Source organism: Thalassophryne amazonica, chromosome 4 (assembly GCF_902500255.1).
Source record: "Thalassophryne amazonica chromosome 4, fThaAma1.1, whole genome shotgun sequence".
Classification (NCBI taxonomy): Eukaryota; Metazoa; Chordata; class Actinopteri; order Batrachoidiformes; family Batrachoididae; genus Thalassophryne; species Thalassophryne amazonica.
This window is the reverse complement of record NC_047106.1, coordinates 15,577,875-15,599,452: the sequence shown is the minus strand read 5'-3', so window position 1 is coordinate 15,599,452 and position 21,578 is coordinate 15,577,875. Positions and strand designations below refer to the sequence as shown.

At 40.7% G+C, this 21,578-nt stretch overlaps 1 protein-coding gene across 1 annotated transcript; it reads right to left on the bottom strand.

Moving 5' to 3' along the window:
• Nucleotides 1–1,180: 1,180 nt before the first annotated feature.
• LOC117509440 (transmembrane protease serine 5-like) lies at nt 1,181–20,557 on the bottom strand. The gene is given in 14 exon segments (XM_034169138.1): nt 1,181–1,267; nt 1,270–1,330; nt 1,419–1,469; nt 1,471–1,562; nt 1,687–1,785; nt 4,006–4,190; nt 5,262–5,424; nt 5,590–5,633; nt 5,738–5,851; nt 6,063–6,204; nt 6,473–6,586; nt 9,608–9,688; nt 9,861–9,990; nt 20,351–20,557. Coding segments are annotated over 14 exon segments (1,365 nt in total). The 5' UTR covers nt 20,354–20,557; the 3' UTR covers nt 1,181.
• Nucleotides 20,558–21,578: the final 1,021 nt, after the last annotated feature.

The window sequence follows — 21,578 nt, the reverse complement described above, 5'->3', positions numbered from 1 at the left end:
TCATTATACATGAATTATTTATACAGTGCAAATTAAAATCTCTCATGGAAATAAGTATTGATGTCCAAATTTTCAAATAATCACTGGAAAAATTATGTGCCAAGTAAAATTTGTGAAGGTATTTTCTACATGTTGCCATTATTTTTTTTCCTCCTTTACATTTTATCTAATGTAATTCTGCCTGGAGAATGTCTCATGAAAGTTTTCACACTTTCTGTCTTTGTATTAACATATTTTAATGTTACAATGAGTTTCCCTTGACTGGCTCAAAAATCACAGTACAGTGTTTAATAAGATGCATAATTTATATTCAGCATATGAAAAATATAACATACAAATTTATCTCCATTCTCTTTTATCTACAGTAGACATTTAAAGGAAAATAGAAGGTTTATCATTCATAAATATTCACACAGGAATCATCAGCATTGTCTGGTTGTCGTTCTTCATAAGCGACCATCAGTAATTCTGCAAAAGAAAAGATTTATCAGTTATTGGTTCGTTTATTTTGAATGGGGTTTTCAATGTGAAATTTAAATGGCCACAAAATCTGTAATCTGGATCAGATCCAGATCAAATTTGTCAGTCGATAAAGGATACCATCCTACATGACGCTCTCAAATTTTTTTTGACTGAGTTATGAATTGTTGAAATTCATGTCAATGTTAAAGTACCTCGGAAAAGGATTTTTCCAATTTTCTAAGATTTTCCTGACTTTGACTTTGACCTGAAAATTGAAACGTTCTTGCCCATGCAGGATATGAATCCTCTCAAAAATAATTTCATGAAGACATATGAAAAATTGGGGTTTACAGGCTGTTCACAAACAGACAAACAAACAGGGGTGAAAACATAACCTCTTACCCAACTTTATTGCAGAGTCATAAATAGCATTAAAATGAACAATAAGAACCATTATAATGCACACACACTCACTCACACACACCTCGCACATATCACTCGGCTAACACCCCGCAGCCCCAGAGAGCGATGGCCTGAATCATTGCCAGTGTAATAATGTGACAGTACAGTGATGGCACTACCATAAGCGTACGTTAGGGAGGACAGATGTGTCTTAAGGTCTGGATTTAAAGGACTCAACGAATCAGTCGTGTGGCGTTAGAGCCCATACTTCACCGCCGCTCTATTGCAGAAAATGAGGCTATCTAATGTCGATTACCTCAATCATTTCGTAGATCCATCCCAAAATTCTGCCACTTTGGTGTAAACCCAGGATGATTTGGCTCGGCACACCCTGTACCCCAGCGACGACGCCCACCAGCCTCCACACGCCCTCATCCTGGCATACCAGAGGCCCCCCGCTGTCACCCTGGAGAGGACAACCCAGACTGTCTGTTGTACAGAACGACCCGGCCTTCATGTCTTCTGTGAGGTACTACTCAAACATTCACCCCAACCTGACATGCGTCCACTTTTCCCTCGGTGTATCCGGCACAAAGCATCCGCGGGTGTGATCTCCCCATTGTACATGCAGGAGCTGTTACACTTCTTTGTGCTTATTATAGGAACAGATGCCTCTTTTAAGGTGTCAGGGGAGTGAACTGAGAAGAAAAAACACATTTAATGCTGCTCTCTTTGTGTCCATGGCAACCACGCTGTGTCATCACATCTAAATAGTCCAATTCATATGTGACACCGTAGTCGGATCGCATTTTAGGTCCTTACCACCATCGGGTTGTGTGTATCCCCACCCAGAGATCCAGCACTGTGTGCCTCCGGGCGGATCAGAGTCGTACTGAGGCAAGCACACGGGCCTAATTGTATCTAGAAAAAAGAAAAACAACATTACCTCCAGGCTTAAACCATAGTGCGGCCACTTTTCGATGATGACGTTGATGATGATGAGCTTTATGTTTTGAAGGCTTTCACTGTAATTATACATTTTATTTTCATTGGATTGGATGGACAGCTCAGCAGCCCTGATAGCTTTTGTTTAGCCATGACAATTATGCTAATTATGTAATAATGCTTCAAATGATGCATTCCATAGAGGGAGAAACAGCTGTGGCGATGAAGACAGATGTAGTTCAGTGATATTTTGTTTCAGTGTGTGTGAAATGGTGTGAATTTGCAAATATTTTAATCTTTCTGTAGTTTGATTCCATGTTTAGTGCACATTCACACTCTAATGATTAGCTCGCCATTTGCCGAGGGAGAGTGAAAATTTGATAAATGTTGTCCAACGGTGAAGTCCGCCAGACTGTGTAGGAGCTAAGTCAATGTCTGTCAGGCAACGCTGATGTAGGTCGTGGACCCAGAAAAATTTCCAGCGTGCTTAAAATCTTCCAAGACACTTAATCTAGATTGTCTCAGTTCACCCAGCTGCAACTGGGTACCAGCCACAGTTGGGAAAGTAACGTGCGTCAGACGGGTGTCCCTTCCAGGAGGAGTCATAGACTCTCATTCGCTTGATGCTATGGAATCTGGAGAGAAGCACCAGCAAGAATGTGCCTCAAGGCCTATATAGGATTACTACTTCTGAAAATCTTCACCGTTCATGCTAACTGCTCTGCTGGCCAATGTTGGCAGCTTGACCAGGATATGTCATTCAAAGCGCATATTAAACAAATATGTAGGACTGCCTTTTTGCATTTACGCAATATCTCTAAAATCAGAAAGGTCTTGTCTCAGAGTGATGCTGAAAAACTAATTCATGCATTTGTTTCCTCTAGGCTGGACTATTGTAATTCATTATTATCAGGTTGTCCTAAAAGTTCCCTAAAAAGCCTTCAGTTGGTTCAGAATGCTGCAGCTAGAGTACTGACGGGGACTAGCAGGAGAGAGCATATCTCACCCGTGTTGGCCTCCCTTCATTGGCTTCCTGTTAATGCTAGAATAGAATTTAAAATTCTTCTTCTTACTTATAAGGTTTTGAATAATCAGGTCCCATCTTATCTTAGGGACCTCATAGTACCATATTACCCCATTAGAGCGCTTCGCTCTCAGACTGCGGGCTTACTTGTAGTTCCTAGGGTTTGTAAGAGTAGAATGGGAGGCAGAGCCTTCAGCTTTCAGGCTCCTCTCCTGTGGAACCAGCTCCCAATTCAGATCAGGGAGACAGATACCCTCTCTACTTTTAAGATTAGGCTTAAAACTTTCCTTTTCACTAAGGCTTATAGTTAGGGCTGGATCGGGTGACCCTGGACCATCCCTTGGTTATGTTGCTTTAGACGTAGACTGTGTTTCATAATTATTGTATGGCCTTGCCTTGCAATGTGGAGCGCCTTGGGGCAACTGTTTGTTGTGATTTGGCGCTATACAAGAAAAAAGTTGATTGATTGATTGACTGGATGCACCACCTCCTCTGGATCCCTTGGGCATGAAGAAATATGTAGAAATATGAAGAAATCTGTAGAATCTCTCTCAGCGATGCACCAGTAGCAAGTGCAGTTCTTTGAAGTTTTTATAGGCTACATCACATGATGTCTCAAAAGTTGAGTTGACGATCAGTTCGGCTAGTGCAGCACTCATGCATCCGACCTCCGTGAAAGCTGACCTACATAATATCCTAAGTCAGTGGACTGTCAGCTAACATGGAGCTCCGCCAGTACATCGTCGCCCCCCGCTGAGCTCTGTCAACCTGCATTAAAAACTGGAAATTTGGACTCCTGGAGTAAGCGTTCTCCAGTGTTTCACAGAGATTTTTGAGAATCTGCTCCGTCAGTTACATCACGTCATACTATGAATGGGCCATAAGCAGCATCTCAAAAGTTAATCCAAAGATCTTTTTATTCCTAAAATAACCATTTTGAAAAAAAAAAAAAATGTGTGAAACGTCTGACTTGAGGGTCAACTCTTTTTCCTGAAATTGTAAAAGGTTTTCTGTCAGATGATACAAAGCAAATGGCTCCTTTGTCATATGTTTAAGAGTACCAAGCCTTTAGTTCTGGGGATGTCATTTCAGTGGAAATTGCACCCGTCAGTTCTAAGGGGTTTGATCGGTGCACGTAGACTTTAGTCTGCAGAGTTTGCAGGGAGACTGACCTGAGAAATTGAGAGGGGTGCGCAGTTTCATCAGAGCGATGTCACTGTCGTGGCTCCTGTGGTTGTAGTTCTTGTTGTAGATGACCTTTTCTACAGCGTACCCCACATGTTGAGATGATTTAGCTGAGCTGCGTGTCACAATACCTGCATAGACCACCCAGCTGGACACCTGAGGTATCCTGTAGCTGGAGCAAGAAATCAGAAAACATCTTCGTCTGTTCATAGATCTCATTCACGAAATCCACAATATTGGTTGCTTCTTACACATGTGATGTATCAAAATACTATGTAAATTACTCTGAAAACCAACATCAAGCTGCAGCATGGAGGATTTACTGTCATACATGCAGATTGCCTTTCGTCATCACCAGTCACGACTTTATCTTGCCGTTTTCACATTTAAGTCGACGTGGATTCATGCTCCCTTACCTTCTTTTCTGATAATATGTATGGTCCTCTGTTTCACAAAAATGAGGGTTTTTCAAGCTGCTTAGCCTGCACTAGCCACCAGGAGACAGTGTATAGGGAAGCAACTGCTGATGCAACATGGTAGCCTCCATGAGGGGGCCCACTCCCATGTAGATATGAAGGCCTCTTTCGAAGCTTGTTGATTTGATTTTTGCAGGTAAATCTATATACTAACTGTATGTGTGCGGGTGCCTTTGTATATGTCCCCCACCTGTCCAAACGGCACCTTGGAATTGAGCCAAACTTGGCACACATATACTTTGACATACAAGGAGTGACAGACTATTGAGCAATTTAGTAATTAAGGAAAGAGACACTTTTGCGCTACATCATCATCTCAAGTGTGCTAAAAGGTTGATGTCATACTTGTTTTTCCTTTGAACTTTTGCAAGTAGTAGTAGCAGCAATAGTAGCTGTGTCTTCTTTAGGCAGCTGTAGTCAAACCTTAACAGTTCTCTGGAATTCAGGATAGGTGGGAGGTGATAGCTTTGATGGTGAAAATGAAGCTTTAATTTCAGTCTCTGAATCACACCCGCCCTGGAGCAGGTAATCGGCTAGTTGTACAATAATGAACAAATGGTTGTGAATGCTATATTCCATTTCTGCTAAACCATAAATCCTACAATCCTAGAAATGTTACTTCACTAATTAGACCCCCTACTAACAAAGATGGAGTCGTTAAGATAGGAATCACCCTGTCAATTTGTTCCTTATTGGGCCTTTTTGCCTTAAAGATGTTTTGTGCATACTTTCCCCAGTCTTTAGCAATCATAACTTATCAGTCTTACTTGTGCACGCAGTGCGCGGCTGTGAGCACCCATTGACGGGTGATGATGGATCCTCCACAGGTGTGACGGTTGCTGTAGTAGAGGCTGACCTGCCACGGCCACCTGCCCAGCGCGGCCTCTATTCCTCCGATTATCCTCGGCAACTTTGCACGTGTCCCACACTCTGCACAGAGATCCCATGTTTCAAAAGGTTAATCGTTGGATTAATCAAACGGTGTCAGCGTTGCCATTTTCTGCTTTCCTCCCCCGCCACCACAAATCATTTAAGGTTCAAGGGGCTTGATGTTTGATGCAAAGTCAAAGAAAAAGTTAAGTGTAATTTACTCACCGAAACATTGCAAAGCAATAACCTTCCCTGTGATACAGCTCCCCCTAAATGAAAATAAATTGGGTGACTAACGATGCATAATTAATGCGCAAGTAGCCGCGCTTTTCTCTGCCTAATTATGAGTGTGTCCTTAGACAAATTGCCTTACCTGAAATGCCACAAATTCTCCAGATTGGTCTTGTATTCTGAGGTAATTTGTATGAAGCCGTCAGTATAGTTTGGGCTGATATCTGTTAGATTTACACCTTTGTGCTTTGTCAGTCTGGAAAGCGAACACATGCAGGATGGGTGGGAGTAAGTACTGAAGACAATTCAAACCTACAGGATATGAAACAAGATTGTGAACAGGGTACCGACAGGTCATAAAGAAGCCAAGCCTTTAAGCTTGGTAAAGCAAGGCAAGGTTAAATTAGAGGTTGGCGAGTTGGGGTTTCGCTCTGAATAAGATGATCTCTTCAGTAGTGTGGTCAGACCTTAGATAACCCAGCTGTCTGCAGACCAACGTTCCCAGGGAAGCGTTCCATCTTTCGTAGCACACCGGCAGCCAGGTGGGCAGCTTCTCCAGCTGTATCTCCAGCAGGGAGTTTTCCGGGCTGATTCTGTAAAACACTGAACCCAATTGATTGAAAATCCCTCCAGAGAGTAACGGTAATGAACAAACTGCTTCCACGAGTGGAAAATTATTAGGAAAAGCAGCCATATGCTAATGTAGTCAATACAAACACATCATTACGCGTGATGTTTTAATGTCAGTCAAGAGTCTTATCTCAAGAGTGAGAAAAAGCTACAAGAAACGGCTGCAGCGTGATAATTTTACGACTGCAGCAATGAGCCACGATCCATTATAATGAAGAGCGTGACAGTGCCTCCAACAAACACAGACCTTTTCTGGAATTGAAGGTAGAAAAGTCCTCGGTCACATTGCAGAACGTTGTCTCCTTTATGTCCCCCAGTCCCACCGCGCTGTGAGACGAGGAAGGCCTCAGTAGCATTCTGACTGTGGGTGAAACAGGCACCAAAACAAACAAACAAACAAACAAACAAACAATGGAAGGTTTGTTCCAGCTTTCACCCAATTAAATATTCGTTCCATTGAAAGAATGTAAAAACATTCATTATTTGTTTTGTATTACGGCTAAAATAGATCCTTGTCATTTGATATTTTATTAATTTGTAAACAACAGAAAAGGGACTTACATTTTGGTGTTCCACTGCTGCTAAAGTCCAAATTGTGACATGTAGTCCAGTAATGCTGTGCACTGACTTCGGACTTCCATAAAAAAAGAAAAAAAAAGACTTTGTGTAGTTCCTCAGTCCAGCCAAAAATCACATCAGCGTTTCATCTGAACAGTTCTTCATGCATCCAGAAGACGGTTTACAGCGGTGTGTGTGTGTGTGTGTGTTACAAGAATTAGCAGCGTCGGTTAGCTCAATCAGATCGTTGTGTCATTGTCCCCCGCGTGTGCACGCACACATACGCAACCGGGTTGGTACATGTACTACCAAAAAAAGACTGTGCACATCCTCAGTGCAACGAAAAAAATCACATCAGAAATTAGTCCAGCTTTTCATTCTTTCTTCCTGCTAACAGCCTCCAGACAGCACAGTGGATTTGTTTTGTATGTGTGTGCGCTTGCTGTGTGAGGCGTGCATGCATGTGCGTGCATCTGCATGCGCATGCAAGAGAGCATGCATGTGTATGTACAGAGTGCAATAGTACCAAACATATGGAACCAAATTTGCACTCTAAATGGAACCAAGCTGCACTCTAAATGCAATGCAACACAAATGGGATGAATTAATCCATGTCATGTCACATACAAAGCACCAATCAAATGACAAGGATCCACTCAGCCATTATATAATAAGGAATTACAGCCATTTATATACACAGTCTCTCAATTTTTCGAGGCCATAAGTAATTGGAGAAACTAAATACCATACCACACCAACTTGACTTATAAAGCACTTTAACACAACCACCACTGACACAAAGTGCTATACATTAAAACATACATTTAAATAAATGAATAAAAAATACCATTTAAAACTAAGTTTCAATGGGGCCGAAAGCCAAGGAGAAAAAATAGGTTTTTAAACAAACTTTAAAAGTGGGCAGTGAAGGAGCATCTCTAACATATAAGGGCAAGCTGTTCCACAACTTAGGAGCAACAACAGAGAAATCCTGGTCCTCTCTGAGCTTCCTTCTGGATCTTGGTACTTCCAGGAGCAGCTGGACAGCTGACCTGAGAGACCGACATGGTACGTAAGGATGAAGAAGCTCAGAGAGCTAAGCCGGAGCAACACTGTGAAGAGATTTAAAAACAAACATAAGAATTCTAAAATGGACCCTAAGCTATACAGGCAGCCAATGAAGTGAGGCCAATACAGAAGTTATGTGTTCTCTCTTTTGAGTTCCTGTCAGAAGTTGTGCAGCATTTAAATATAATGATTATTGTCAAAAGAAATACTCACTTTTACATTCAGTTTATTTAGTCAGTTCCGGTGACATACATGAAGATTTCAAAGTCATTGACCATGTCTTGGAGAAGGAAACTAGTGAGGGAAGCCACCAAGACATCCCTAACAGCTCTGAAGGAGTTACAGGCTTCTGTGGGTGTGACTGGAGAAACGCAGAACAATGCAGCTTTTGCCTGTTGCATCATCAGTCACAGCTTCATGATGGAGTGGAGCAGTGAAAGAAAATGGATCAAATGTAAGTTTGAGTTTCCCTTGTGCCTTCTGTCAAACTGAAAATGAAATTTCTGTTCTTTAAAGAACATTTGCCTCTGTTCCACTCCTCCATAAATGTATACCTGATGATGCACGCGACAAAGGCTGCATGTTGCAGTTTCTCTAGTCACAGCCTAAAGAAGCCTGTATCTCCTTAAGACATGTTTGGCTGTCTTGATGGCTTCCCTCACTTATAGTACACTTGTTATTATTATTATTATTATTATTATTATTGTTATTATTGGCATTTATTCTTTTTGTTATTGGAGTTTATTTTGTTTTGTGCTTTGATTTTTGGTTAAAGTTCTGTTGAAATAGTTATTAGAATTATTATTATTCTTATTAATAATAATGAATGTGATTTATTTATTTATTTTATTATTATTATTATTATTTTTTGTATATAACTCGCACTGGAGTAGAAATCATACGAACTCCCAAAAATCATGATTTATACTCTGGAAAACACGGTAAATGAAGTACAAGACATATTCAGTGACCTTAGAAAAGTTCACATGTCCATCACCTGACTTGTCCAATGAAAACTGACTGTAAAAGTGATGATTTATGTTGACATGATTTCTTATAGTTTTCCAATTCATCATTTCATTTTCATTTAATTTATATAGTGCCAAATCACAACAAAGTTGCCTCAAGGTGATTCACACAAGTGGGTCTAACCTTACCAACCCCTAGAGCAAGCACATAGGCAACAGTGGTAAGGAAAAACACCCTCAGCCTAGGCTGGTACCTAAGGTTTAAGTAAGTCAGCTAAGTAGGGAGGTGCCAGTCTGTGAAAAATTTTATAGGTTAGTAGCAGAACCTTAAAGTCTGATCTCACAGGGACAAGAAGTCAGTGAAGGGATGCCAAAATGGGTGTCATGTGGTCAAACATTCTGCTTCGTGTCAAAAGTCTGGTAGCAGCATTTTTAACCAGTTGGAGAGCCCTAATGCTGGAATGGATCATTGCCTCAAAAATGGAGGGACGGTGTATAAAATGGCTATAATTCTTCAAAATGAATGTGACATTTTTGTTAATCTCCTTGAATTAAAGCTGAGATTCAACACTATAAGAATATTGTGAATGTTTCATTTCAACTTCATTGTTTGTGGTGTATAGAGACAAAATTACCCTCCGCCCCCCACAAAGACCAATGTCCAAATACTTATGGACCTGACTGTGTGTTTGGTCATGGTAGTAACATCTGTGGCATTGATTTAGAAGTATGAAGCAGTCAGAGTAGTTGAAGCTTGTTAATTCTTACAGTAAGGTGCCGTGACTCACCGAGAAACCAGACACCTACAGCTAAACCTCCCAGGAGTCCAACCGCACACACAGCTGCCACGACTCTCACCAGCCTGTGAGCTTAAAGCAACAGTTAATGCTGGAATTAATGCCAACTGGTTCCCGCTGAGGACGATGCTAAATATGACACAATTAGTATTCAGCTTTGTTAGAATTACGTGTAATGGCTGTTAGTTTGTGCACTAATAAAACACACTTTTTTCTCTTCTGTGGTTGGACACCTGGAGCTTACCGTGAGCTGTACAATGAATCCTTTGTAAGGAAGTGCTGCAGCCCCCCACGCCTTCGGTGTTCTGTGTGCTAAGAGGATGACTGACAGCTGCTGGATTCTCAATCACCGACAGTGTGTCTCCATCAAGACCCTGGAAGAAAGATACAGGTCATTTCATACACCAGAGCTCGTCCCCCCTCATTCTGAGGGAGAAAGCTTTGGCAATTTTGCCAACTTGAAGGCATAAAATAGCTGCTGAGCATCTGTTCCTGAACAATGGTGTATCTGTTGGCTTCTATTAGATTTAATGAGGAGCGCTGTAATTGTGTCCACTCCAGATGCACAAAATCAAAGAGGTGTGTGGGTGTGTGGATGTGTGTGTGTAACAGAATAATAACTGTCTGCTATTATCATAATTTTCATATTTGTTTAAATAATTTGGCTTGCATCAAAAAGACATATTATTAACACATGTAAGAACAATTAGAAGAGCACTAATTAAAAGGGCACTAATTAGTGTCTTCTGCACCTCCAGCCTCCTCTTCCTCTGACATTAAGTGTGTGTGTGTGTTTGTGTTTGTTTTACTGCCCATTTATCAAAATATTCCCATTTGTGCTTTTGTAATGTTTAATCTATGGCAGTCACGCTGTGACTGTAAAAACCTATAAATGGGTAAAGAGGTGGAACGTAGGCAAGACCTTGGTGGGACAAACACACCCTCCCACTTCAGGGTTACTGAACAAAGCTAATAGCTAGGCTACCGTTGGTTTTGTGGGTTACTGTTTATTGTGGTTAGTGTGGAGTGGAGCTGACATCAGATAAGCTACAATACCTGCAGAAGGCTTTTAGTCCTTCAGTGACAGCAATTCATATATGTGTAATAAGTCAGTTTGATGTTTTTCCTTCATATCACTGTCAAATTTAAATTTGACTGCTGTATCTACTTGTTGGTATTGAAATGATTTTACACTAGAGTTAATCACTTCTTCTGGAGGGTCCTTCCAGAGACAGACAAAATGAATTCTTCCTGTTGTTCAGTCTACAGAACTGATGATTGATTTGGAGACTGTGGTGTCCTCTGGTGTTTTGCCTGGTCTCTCATGGGATCAATTAGTTATCAATTCTTCATCGTGTATGTTGTAATGTCATATATGTTACTGTGTGATTAAGGATCACCAGTTGGTCTGGACTGTGATAGGTGTGTGTTGAACCCCTCCTTGGGATGGTGGTGCCGACCCACTCCTTTGGTTTCATGATGTCGTATGTATATCTCCCTATAGGGGGTGTATAATTGTATCAATGCTTGTTACAAATGAATCCCTACAAGGTCAATTTACATTGTCCTTTAATCACGGACAGTTGGCGACAGACCTCTTTGTCTGTGATGTTATTCACAGGGATGGTGTCCCCTCAACATGGACCAATCATGGCCCACAATAACCCTTCTTTTTATCTCCTACAAAGAAGCCAGTAACTACCATTAGTACTCATCAGTAACTCTGAGATGGGTCACAGTTATGCCAGCTGCAAACAAAAACTGTGTTTGTCAGAGTCTTGTAAGCACAACTCCTCATAAACTTTGTCAGTTTTCAGTGAAACTTCACACAATGGTAGAACATCATATAAAGCTGTGCATAAAGGAAAGTCATTCTTGTCCTGCATCTTCAGGGGGAGATAATTGGATCTTTATGTTTAATTAATGGAATGCATGATATTGACTTTGTAAGTACCACTCCTCCTTAACCGCTTTATGGATCTGTGGCAAACCCAACCAAGCAAATTTGCTATCTCATTCTGTCTTTGAGTAGCCTTATGAAAAACAATAATCGCATACGGGTGAGAACGTAGGGAGATTACGTTTTCACCACTTTAACATTTTCAGTACCTCCTCAGGTAATGATCATTCAGTGTGAAGAACACTTGTGAGGAGTCTAATGTCAGAACTAGGAGATGAAAGCTTTTCTCCTCTCTGTTGATGCAATGAAATTTGAATGGAAAGAAATATGAAATTTTTACCTTTAATTTATAAATCAGGTACATTGTAGAAGAGATATTATTTATGCATTCGTCATCGTGTGTGTGCGGTGAAGGATTTACACAGGGTGCAGGTGAAGTGAAAGCCTGCCAGGAAGGACATTCTTCCTCATCTGACTGTCAGGCCAGAATCCCAGAAATGGCCCATGTCGCTGTGGTTCATCTAATATGTATCGTTAGGAATTATTGGAACTGTAACGCCGAGAAATGAACATTTCTGAAATGGCGTAAATTGCATGAATGGAGAAATGGCTGAAATTCATACCACCAGGGTTCTGAGGTTAATATTGTGTGATAATATTAGGATAGTAGCTTTGAACTGTACCCCTGCAGAAGCAAATAGCAGACGGCAAACATGGTTTCCTGTTTGTGCCCGAATGTGAAGTTTCGTCTTCTGTTAGCTTTTCTCAGACACCAAATTCCTTTGATGTGATTCACCATTAGACATAATATTTGTAATATGCTCTCTTCTGCAAAATAAATATGTGCATCATTCACTGATAGATGTGCACATCATTTTTTCACGCTTTTTAAAAAGTTAACTGATCAGATCATTTCGTATTATTTGATCATTTAATTAGGACCACTGTAATCATGTTGTATGCCGCCAGTATATAAAGTCGTAGAGGTTGTTGTGGGTTGGAGTATGTAGCCCATCCCGCCAGTAAGAAACACGCTATTTGCAAATTGATGCTTCAGTGTGTTTAACATACAGCTGAAACTGAGTCATCTCATTATTAAGAAAAATATCCATCAACAATTTTGATAATTACTTACAAATAATATTAATTTTAATTAATTGCATCAAGGGTTGGTGGATTTTTATTTTTTATTTTTTTTTCACCGATTGTGACTGAATGCCAAACTATACAATTTAAGAGTACATTTATAGCAAACATTGACCTAAAAGACTTTGAGCAAGAAAATAAATACACTGAAAGCATGTCTTTAAATGTTTTAAGTCTGACTAATTAGAAGTAAAATCTTTCATTTCATTGTTACTTTTTTTGCTTGGTGTCACCGTAGCACATCTGTTATGGATCCAGATTACTTCCCAAACAATATTTGGAGGATTTATTGGAATCACCTTGTCCTTGCCCATCGATATTGTAAGCAAAACTCTTCAGAAACTAGTTCATGGAGTTTAATAAAACTTAACATATACGAGGTTTGTTAGAAAAGTATCAGACCTTTTTATTTTTTGAAAAAACCTGATGGATTTGAATCACGTTTGCTTGCATGAGCCAAGCTTGAACCTTCGTGCGCATGTGTGAACTTTTTCACGCCTGTTGATTGCGTCATTGCCTGATAAGCAGCCTTTGTGTGAGATGTGTGCTGTGCGCTCGGCGGATTTTCATTTCAAGGAAAAAGACGGAACGACTGGAGCAGCGCTGCATCACATTTTGCCAGAAACTGGGCGACAGCCAGGTGGAAACCATTCGGATGATTCAGACGGCTTTTGGTGACGATCCTATGGGCATCACACAGATTAAGATTAGGTAGCTTAGCCGCCGTTAGTTACCCCCTGGCAGATCCCGAGCAGCCGGGAAAGCAGGCCGACTGGGTGACTGTGAGGAGGAAGCGTAGCCCTAAACAGAAGCCCCGTGTACACCGCCAACCCGTTCACATTTCTAACCGTTTTTCCCCACTCGACGACACACCCGCCGAGGATCAAACTCTGGTTATTGGCGACTCTGTTTTGCGAAATGTGAAGTTAGCGACACCAGCAACCATAGTCAATTGTCTTCCGGGGGCCAGAGCAGGTGACATTGAAGGAAATTTGAAACTGCTGGCTAAGGCTAAGCGTAAATTTGGTAAGATTGTAATTCACGTCGGCAGTAATGACACCCGGTTACGCCAATCGGAGGTCACTAAAATTAACATTAAATCGGTGTGTAACTTTGCAAAAACAATGTCGGACTCTGTAGTTTTCTCTGGGCCCCTCCCCAATCAGACCGGGAGTGACATGTTTAGCCGCATGTTCTCCTTGAATTGCTGGCTGGCTGAGTGGTGTCCAAAAAATGAGGTGGACTTCATAGATAATTGGCAAAGCTTCTGGGGAAAACCTGGTCTTGTTAGGAGAGATGGCATCCATCCCACTTTGGATGGAGCAGCTCTCATTTCTAGAAATCTGGCCAATTTTGTTAAATCCTCCAAACCGTGACTATCCAGGGTTGGGACCAGGAAGCAGAGTTGTAGTCTTACACACCTCTCTGCAGCTTCTCTCCCCCTGCCATCCCCTCATTACCCCATCCCCGTAGAGACGGTGCCTGCTCCCAGACCACCAATAACCAGCAAAAATCTATTTAAGCATAAAAATTCAAAAAGAAAAAATAATATAGCACCTTCAACTGCACCACAGACTAAAACAGTTAAATGTGGTCTATTAAACATTAGGTCTCTCTCTTCTAAGTCCCTGTTGGTAAATGATATAATAATTGATCAACATATTGATTTATTCTGCCTTACAGAAACCTGGTTACAGCAGGATGAATATGTTAGTTTAAATGAGTCAACACCCCCGAGTCACACTAACTGTCAGAATGCTCGTAGCACGGGCCGGGGCGGAGGATTAGCAGCAATCTTCCATTCCAGCTTATTAATTAATCAAAAACCCAGACAGAGCTTTAATTCATTTGAAAGCTTGACTCTTAGTCTTGTCCATCCAAATTGGAAGTCCCAAAAACCAGTTTTATTTGTTATTATCTATCGTCCACCTGGTTGTTACTGTGACTTTCTCTGTGAATTTTCAGACCTTTTGTCTGACTTAGTGCTTAGCTCAGATAAGATAATTATAGTGGGCGATTTTAACATCCACACAGATGCTGAGAATGACAGCCTCAACACTGCATTTAATCTATTATTAGACTCTATTGGCTTTGCTCAAAAAGTAAATGAGTCCACCCACCACTTTAATCATATCTTAGATCTTGTTCTGACTTATGGTATGGAAATAGAAGACTTAACAGTATTCCCTGAAAACTCCCTTCTGTCTGATCATTTCTTAATAACATTTACATTTACTCTGATGGACTAGCCAGCAGTGGGGAATAAGTTTCATTACACTAGAAGTCTTTCAGAAAGCGCTGTAACTAGGTTTAAGGATATGATTCCTTCTTTATGTTCTCTAATGCCATATACCAACACAGTGCAGAGTAGCTACCTAAACTCTGTAAGTGAGATAGAGTATCTCGTCAATAGTTTTACATCCTCATTGAAGACAACTTTGGATGCTGTAGCTCCTCTAAAAACGAGAGCTTTAAATCAGAAGTGCCTGACTCCATGGTATAACTCACAAACTCGTAGCTTAAAGCAGATAACCCGTAAGTTGAAGAGGAAATGGCATCTCACTAATTTAGAAGATCTTCACTTAGCCTGGAAAAAGAGTCTGTTGCTCTATAAAAAAGCCCTCCGTAAAGCTAGGACATCTTTCTACTCATCACTAATTGAAGAAAATAAGAACAACCCCAGGTTTCTTTTCAGCACTGTAGCCAGGCTGACAAAGAGTCAGAGCTCTATTGAGCTGAGTATTCCATTAACTTTAACTAGTAATGACTTCATGACTTTCTTTGCTAACAAAATTTTAACTATTAGAGAAAAAATTACTCATAACCATCCCAAAGACGTATCGTTATCTTGGCTGCTTTCAGTGATACCGGTATTTGGTTAGACTCTTTCTCTCCGATTGTTCTGTCTGAGTTATTTTCATTAGTTACTTCATCCAAACCATCAACATGTTTATTAGACCCCATTCCTACCATTGTCAGTTTTGTGAAATTTGTAAGGCCGTACAGCTTAAAGGTCAACACAATACGATACAATACGGATAAGAGAACCTACAGTATCTGCAAATATCAGTCCAATACCTTCTTCACTGTGTCAAAACAACTAATCTTTTAGTAAATATGTTTATCTGTATGTGCTTCACTTTACCAAAACAGTGTTTTGTGTTTGCCGTCATTAATTTGGAGGGCCGCAGATGTGTTTTGGTATCATCACCAGCCACATGTTCTATATATTCTTTAATTCCAGTTTTACTCCACTAATGAGCACATGATGTGCACATGATGTAGACGTGTTCAGCAGGCAACTGATGAAGCACAAAGTGTCTTCAACAGCTATTCATAATTTTTCATAATCCTTCCAACATCAACCAACCATCCAGCAGGTGGCAGACACGTCTATGGGATATTACCAGTGGCAACTTGAGTCTGCTATAAATGAGATTGACGTGGAAGTGACTGGCTGTCGGAGGCTGGCTTCAAAACAGAGCAATTTCCCGTAGGACTCCAAATGTCCAACTTTAAAGCAGAAAAAAAGACGTTTGCAGCCTGGAAAAAAAAAAAAAAATCAGTTTTAGTCTGTTTCACTAGTTTCTGCCTCCATGACAACTGTACAGGAGGTGAATTTTTTTGTAAAGTCTTAGTTTAAGATGCTTTAAGCCATAATGTTCTGTATAATTGGGGGCGTGGTTGCTCTGAGTGAACAACCCCAGGTTTCTTTTCAGCATTGTAGCCAGGCTGACAAAGAGACAGAGCTCTATTGAGCTGAGTATTCCATTAACTTTAACTAGTAATGACTTCATGACTTTCTTTGCTAACAAAATTTTAACTATTAGAGAAAAAATTACTCATAACCATCCCAAAGACGTATCGTTATCTTTGGCTGCTTTCAGGGATGCCGGTATTTGGTTAGACTCTTTCTCTCCGATTGTTTTGTCTGAGTTATTTTCATTAGTTACTTCATCCAAACCATCAACATGTTTATTAGACCCCATTCCTACCAGGATGCTCAAGGAAGCCCTGCCATTACTTAATGCTTCGATCTTAAATATGATCAGTCTATCTTTGTTAGTTGGCTATGTACCACAGGCTTTTAAGGTGGCAGTAATTAAACCATTACTTAAAAAGCCATCACTTGACCCAGCTATCTTAGCTAATTATAGGCCAATCTCCAACCTTCCTTTTCTCTCAAAAATTCTTGAAAGGGTAGTTGTAAAACAGCTAACTGATCATCTGCAGAGGAATGGTCTATTTGAAGAGTTTTAGAATTCATCATAGTACAGAAACAGCATTAGTGAAGGTTACAAATGATCTTCTTATGGCCTCGGACAGTGGACTCATCTCTGTGCTTGTTCTCTTAGACCTCAGTGCTGCTTTTGATACTGTTGACCATAAAATTTTATTACAGAGATTAGAGCATGCCATAGGTATTAAAGGCACTGCGCTGCGGTGGTTTGAATCATATTTGTCTAATAGATTACAATTTGTTCATGTAAATGGGGAATCTTTTTCACAGACTAAAGTTAATTATGGAGTTCCACAAGGTTCTGTGCTAGGACCAATTTTATTCACTTTATACATGCTTCCCTTAGGCAGTATTATTAGACGGTATTGCTTAAATTTTCATTGTTACGCAGATGATACCCAGCTTTATCTATCCATGAAGCCAGAGGACACACACCAATTAGCTAAACTGCAGGATTGTCTTACAGACATAAAGACATGGATGACCTCTAATTTCCTGCTTTTAAACTCAGATAAAACTGAAGTTATTGTACTTGGCCCCACAAATCTTAGAAACATGGTGTCTAACCAGATCCTTACTCTGGATGGCATTACCCTGACCTCTAGTAATACTGTGAGAAATCTTGGAGTCATTTTTGATCAGGATATGTCATTCAAAGCGCATATTAAACAAATATGTAGGACTGCTTTTTTGCATTTACGCAATATCTCTAAAATCAGAAAAGTCTTGTCTCAGAGTGATGCTGAAAAACTAATTCATGCATTTATTTCCTCTAGGCTGGACTATTGTAATTCATTATTATCAGGTTGTCCTAAAAGTTCCCTAAAAAGCCTTCAGTTAATTCAGAATGCTGCAGCTAGAGTACTGACGGGGACTAGAAGGAGAGAGCATATCTCACCCATATTGGCCTCTCTTCATTGGCTTCCTGTTAATTCTAGAATAGAATTTAAAATTCTTCTTCTTACTTATAAGGTTTTGAATAATCAGGTCCCATCTTATCTTAGGGACCTCGTAGTACCATATCACCCCAATAGAGCGCTTCGCTCTCAGACTGCAGGCTTACTTGTAGTTCCTAGGGTTTGTAAGAGTAGAATGGGAGGCAGAGCCTTCAGCTTTCAGGCTCCTCTCCTGTGGAACCAGCTCCCAATTCAGATCAGGGAGACAGACACCCTCTCTACTTTTAAGATTAGGCTTAAAACTTTCCTTTTTGCTAAAGCTTATAGTTAGGGCTGGATCAGGTGACCCTGAACCATCCCTTAGTTATGCTGCTATAGACGTAGACTGCTGGGGGATTCCCATGATGCACTGAGTGTTTCTTTCTCTTTTTGCTCTGTATGCACCACTCTGCATTTAATCATTAGTGATCGATCTCTGCTCCCCTCCACAGCATGTCTTTTTCCTGGTTCTCTCCTTCAGCCCCAACCAGTCCCAGCAGAAGACTGCCCCTCCCTGAGCCTGGTTCTGCTGGAGGTTTCTTCCTGTTAAAAGGGAGTTTTTCCTTCCCACTGTAGCCAAGTGCTTGCTCACAGGGGGTCGTTTTGACCGTTGGGGTTTTTCCGTAATTATTGTATGGCCTTGCCTTACAATATAAAGCGCCTTGGGGCAACTGTTTGTTGTGATTTGGCGCTATATAAAAAAAATTGATTGATTGATTGATTGACTAAGGAGCAGTACAACCGGTTTAAAGACGTCCGCACAACGGTGGAGAGCGAGCCACGCTCTGGTCGGCCATCAACATGCTGAAATGACCGGATCATTTCCAAAGTGAACGCCGTGGTGATGCGGGACCGTCATGTGACTATCTGAGAAACTGCGGAAGAGGTGGACATCAGCACTTTTTCAGTACATTCCACTGTGACAGAAGATTTGGCCATGAAAAGAGTGGCTGTGAAATTCATGCTGCTGCTGACGGCGGCGCAAAAGCGCCTCCATGTTGAAGTCTCACAGGACATGCTGTGACATGCCCACCTCTTCCACAATTTCTCAGATAGTCACATGGCTGAAAAGTCAGCGAAAGCTGTCTGAATCATCCGAATGGCTGTCGCCCAGTTTCTGGCAAAATTTGATGCAGCGCTGCTCCAGTCGTTCCATCTTTTTCCTTGAAATGAAAATCCGCCGCGCGCACTACACATGTCCTCACACAAAGGCTGTTTAACCAGAAAATGATGTAATCGACAGGCGTGAAAAAGCTCACACATGCGCATGAAGGTTCAAGGTTTGCTCATGCAAGCACACGTGATTCAAATCCATCAGGTTTTTGCAAAAAATAAAAAGGTCGGATACTTTTCTAACAGACCTCGTAACATATAATATTAGAGCTTTGGCAAAATTCTATTGTACCTGCATTAATGGTAAATGTCCACCAGGCAGAGATATTGCTCCATTTCAAGAACCTTGAGTATTGCCTGCTGTGGGACATGATGATAAAACTGGTACTTATTATAGTAAATAAAGAAGAATAATTCTAGTCAAATTATTAATATAATTGAATCAGACTTATTTTTGTTTGTTTTTGAGTAAGTTGATGTAATTCACATTTGTTAATTTAATATGTTGTATGTAATGTAGACCTGTTGGACTCTAAAGTGCTGACGATGACGAGCGACTAGTGTAGGAGAGTTGGGGATTGTGTATAAAATTTCTTTCACTAATCTACTGTTCTGTGTCAAGGATAATCAAGTTTAATGCGATTCTTCAGCACTTTGATTGTAAACCAGATATTGCTGATTTGTAAATGCCTCAAAACCAATTTAAAGTGGGATTAAGATGATTAAATTTGAAAAGATGGCTTTTGTTGGTTTTTGGCCGATTGGTTTCACTGACAGAAGTAAATCTAAAGCCATCTCTCTGGAAATTGTAATGACTTTTACTTTTCAACTGACATTTATTGGCTAAATGGATTATCAGTCAGTTGTAATGACAATGTAGAGGCTCGATAATGAAACTAATTTATTATCAGCCCAACCTGCTTTAGGTCATCATTTTAATTTCATTTTAAAATACCGCCTGCCCACACACACCAACTTTTCTGACATTTTATCGCAGGCTGCAGTGTGCCGCATAATTCCAAGGAGCAGCTGTTTCTATAAGCAGCATATTGAGAGTATTACATGAATCCTAACACAGCTTTGTATAGATGTGCAATACAGACATTGTATTATACAGTTACAGGACAAATCAGATGTACAGAAATGCGCCACCATCTGCCCTGGTGTTACGACAGCTCTTGTAATTCTTCACCCGTCTGGAATGAACACAAGTAGCATATATCGAAGAAAAGCTCATTTGAAACAGCATTACTGACATGAAGAAAACAAAACAAAAAACAAAAAGAAATTGCTATGCAAGTGACATATGTTGATGTAGAGTTGGACGGTGCAACCAGCGATGGCGAGTCAAGAAAAGTCTGGTAGTCTATACGTTTTCCCAATGTCATCTGCTTTCTTACCATTTTTTTCCTTGCATACAGTCCCGGGGAAAAGACTCGTTGTCCGTGCGCATCTGTAGGCCTGTGCTAGTGGTCGAGGTCTGTCCTGCCAGCAGTTGGTTCAATGTTTGCCATTTAACAGAATGCAACTGTGGATTTTCCTTTCTCAAAGAGACAATGAAGTCAGCAGTGGTGCAGAGAATGAGGCTGTTGTTTGTCCAGTGAGGTCGGGGGGGGGGGGGGGTGAGAGGCTGGACGCGAGATGAACCGGGTCTTTGTAGGCGGGCGGAGCATCTCCAGAGATACTGATAACTTCCAAGCTGACTATTGACAGCACCTGGAGGTTGCTTGGTATGTTATGTTGTTATTACCTGACAGTTTGCAGGTTCTGAGAAAAGGTCATTATTGCAGATTGTTGAAAAGTCAGCTTCTGTCATTTGCCCTATCATTTGGAATCCACAGGTGTCACCTGTCGCCACGTGAGCACAAAATGAAGTCTGTTCTGTCTGTCTGCTGACAAATGAGACTCTCTTCAATTTCACATTTTTAATCAACATATTGTCTAATTTGTCTCCATTATATATGTTTAAATAAATTGGGTGGCATCGAAAAATGTGAATGGTGAACATACAGGATCAATTAGAAGGGTACTAATTAATGCCACGATACCTGCAGAGTCGCCGGCACAGTTACACGTATAAACAACATATGTTGCTGTCGATTTGTACACCGGCACGCAGGTAGATCTGTGGAATAGGAATCGTAGAACAGAGTTGAATTTCAGGAGTGTGCTACAGTCTACACCTCTGCATGTCTTTGGACAAGACACTGCAACTACAGTGTCCCAGTTCACCCAGCTGTAAATTGGTACCAGCCTTGGTTGAAGTAGTGAACTTGTGATGGACTGACTTCCTGTCTAGGAGTTGTGATAAAGTCTCTTCCAGTGTCCTAGGATAAGCACCAAGACCTGCATAGGATATTTCCACCCAAGTCCAAAACCTCCCTGTCTTGTGATGTTACAATTTTATTTAATAATGATTTTTTTTTTAAACTTCCTGGCACCACTTCTTGATTCAAACTACTCATATTCTCTACAGTAAAAGTCAGAACTGTTAACAAATGCTTCTTGAAGAATTAAAAGCATATCTAACTTTGTCCGGAGTAGTCCAGTCACACTTTTTTGCTGTATGTGGGACATGCTTTTTAACTTTCATTGGGGGCGACTTTTAAATTCGATCAATAAGTAAGA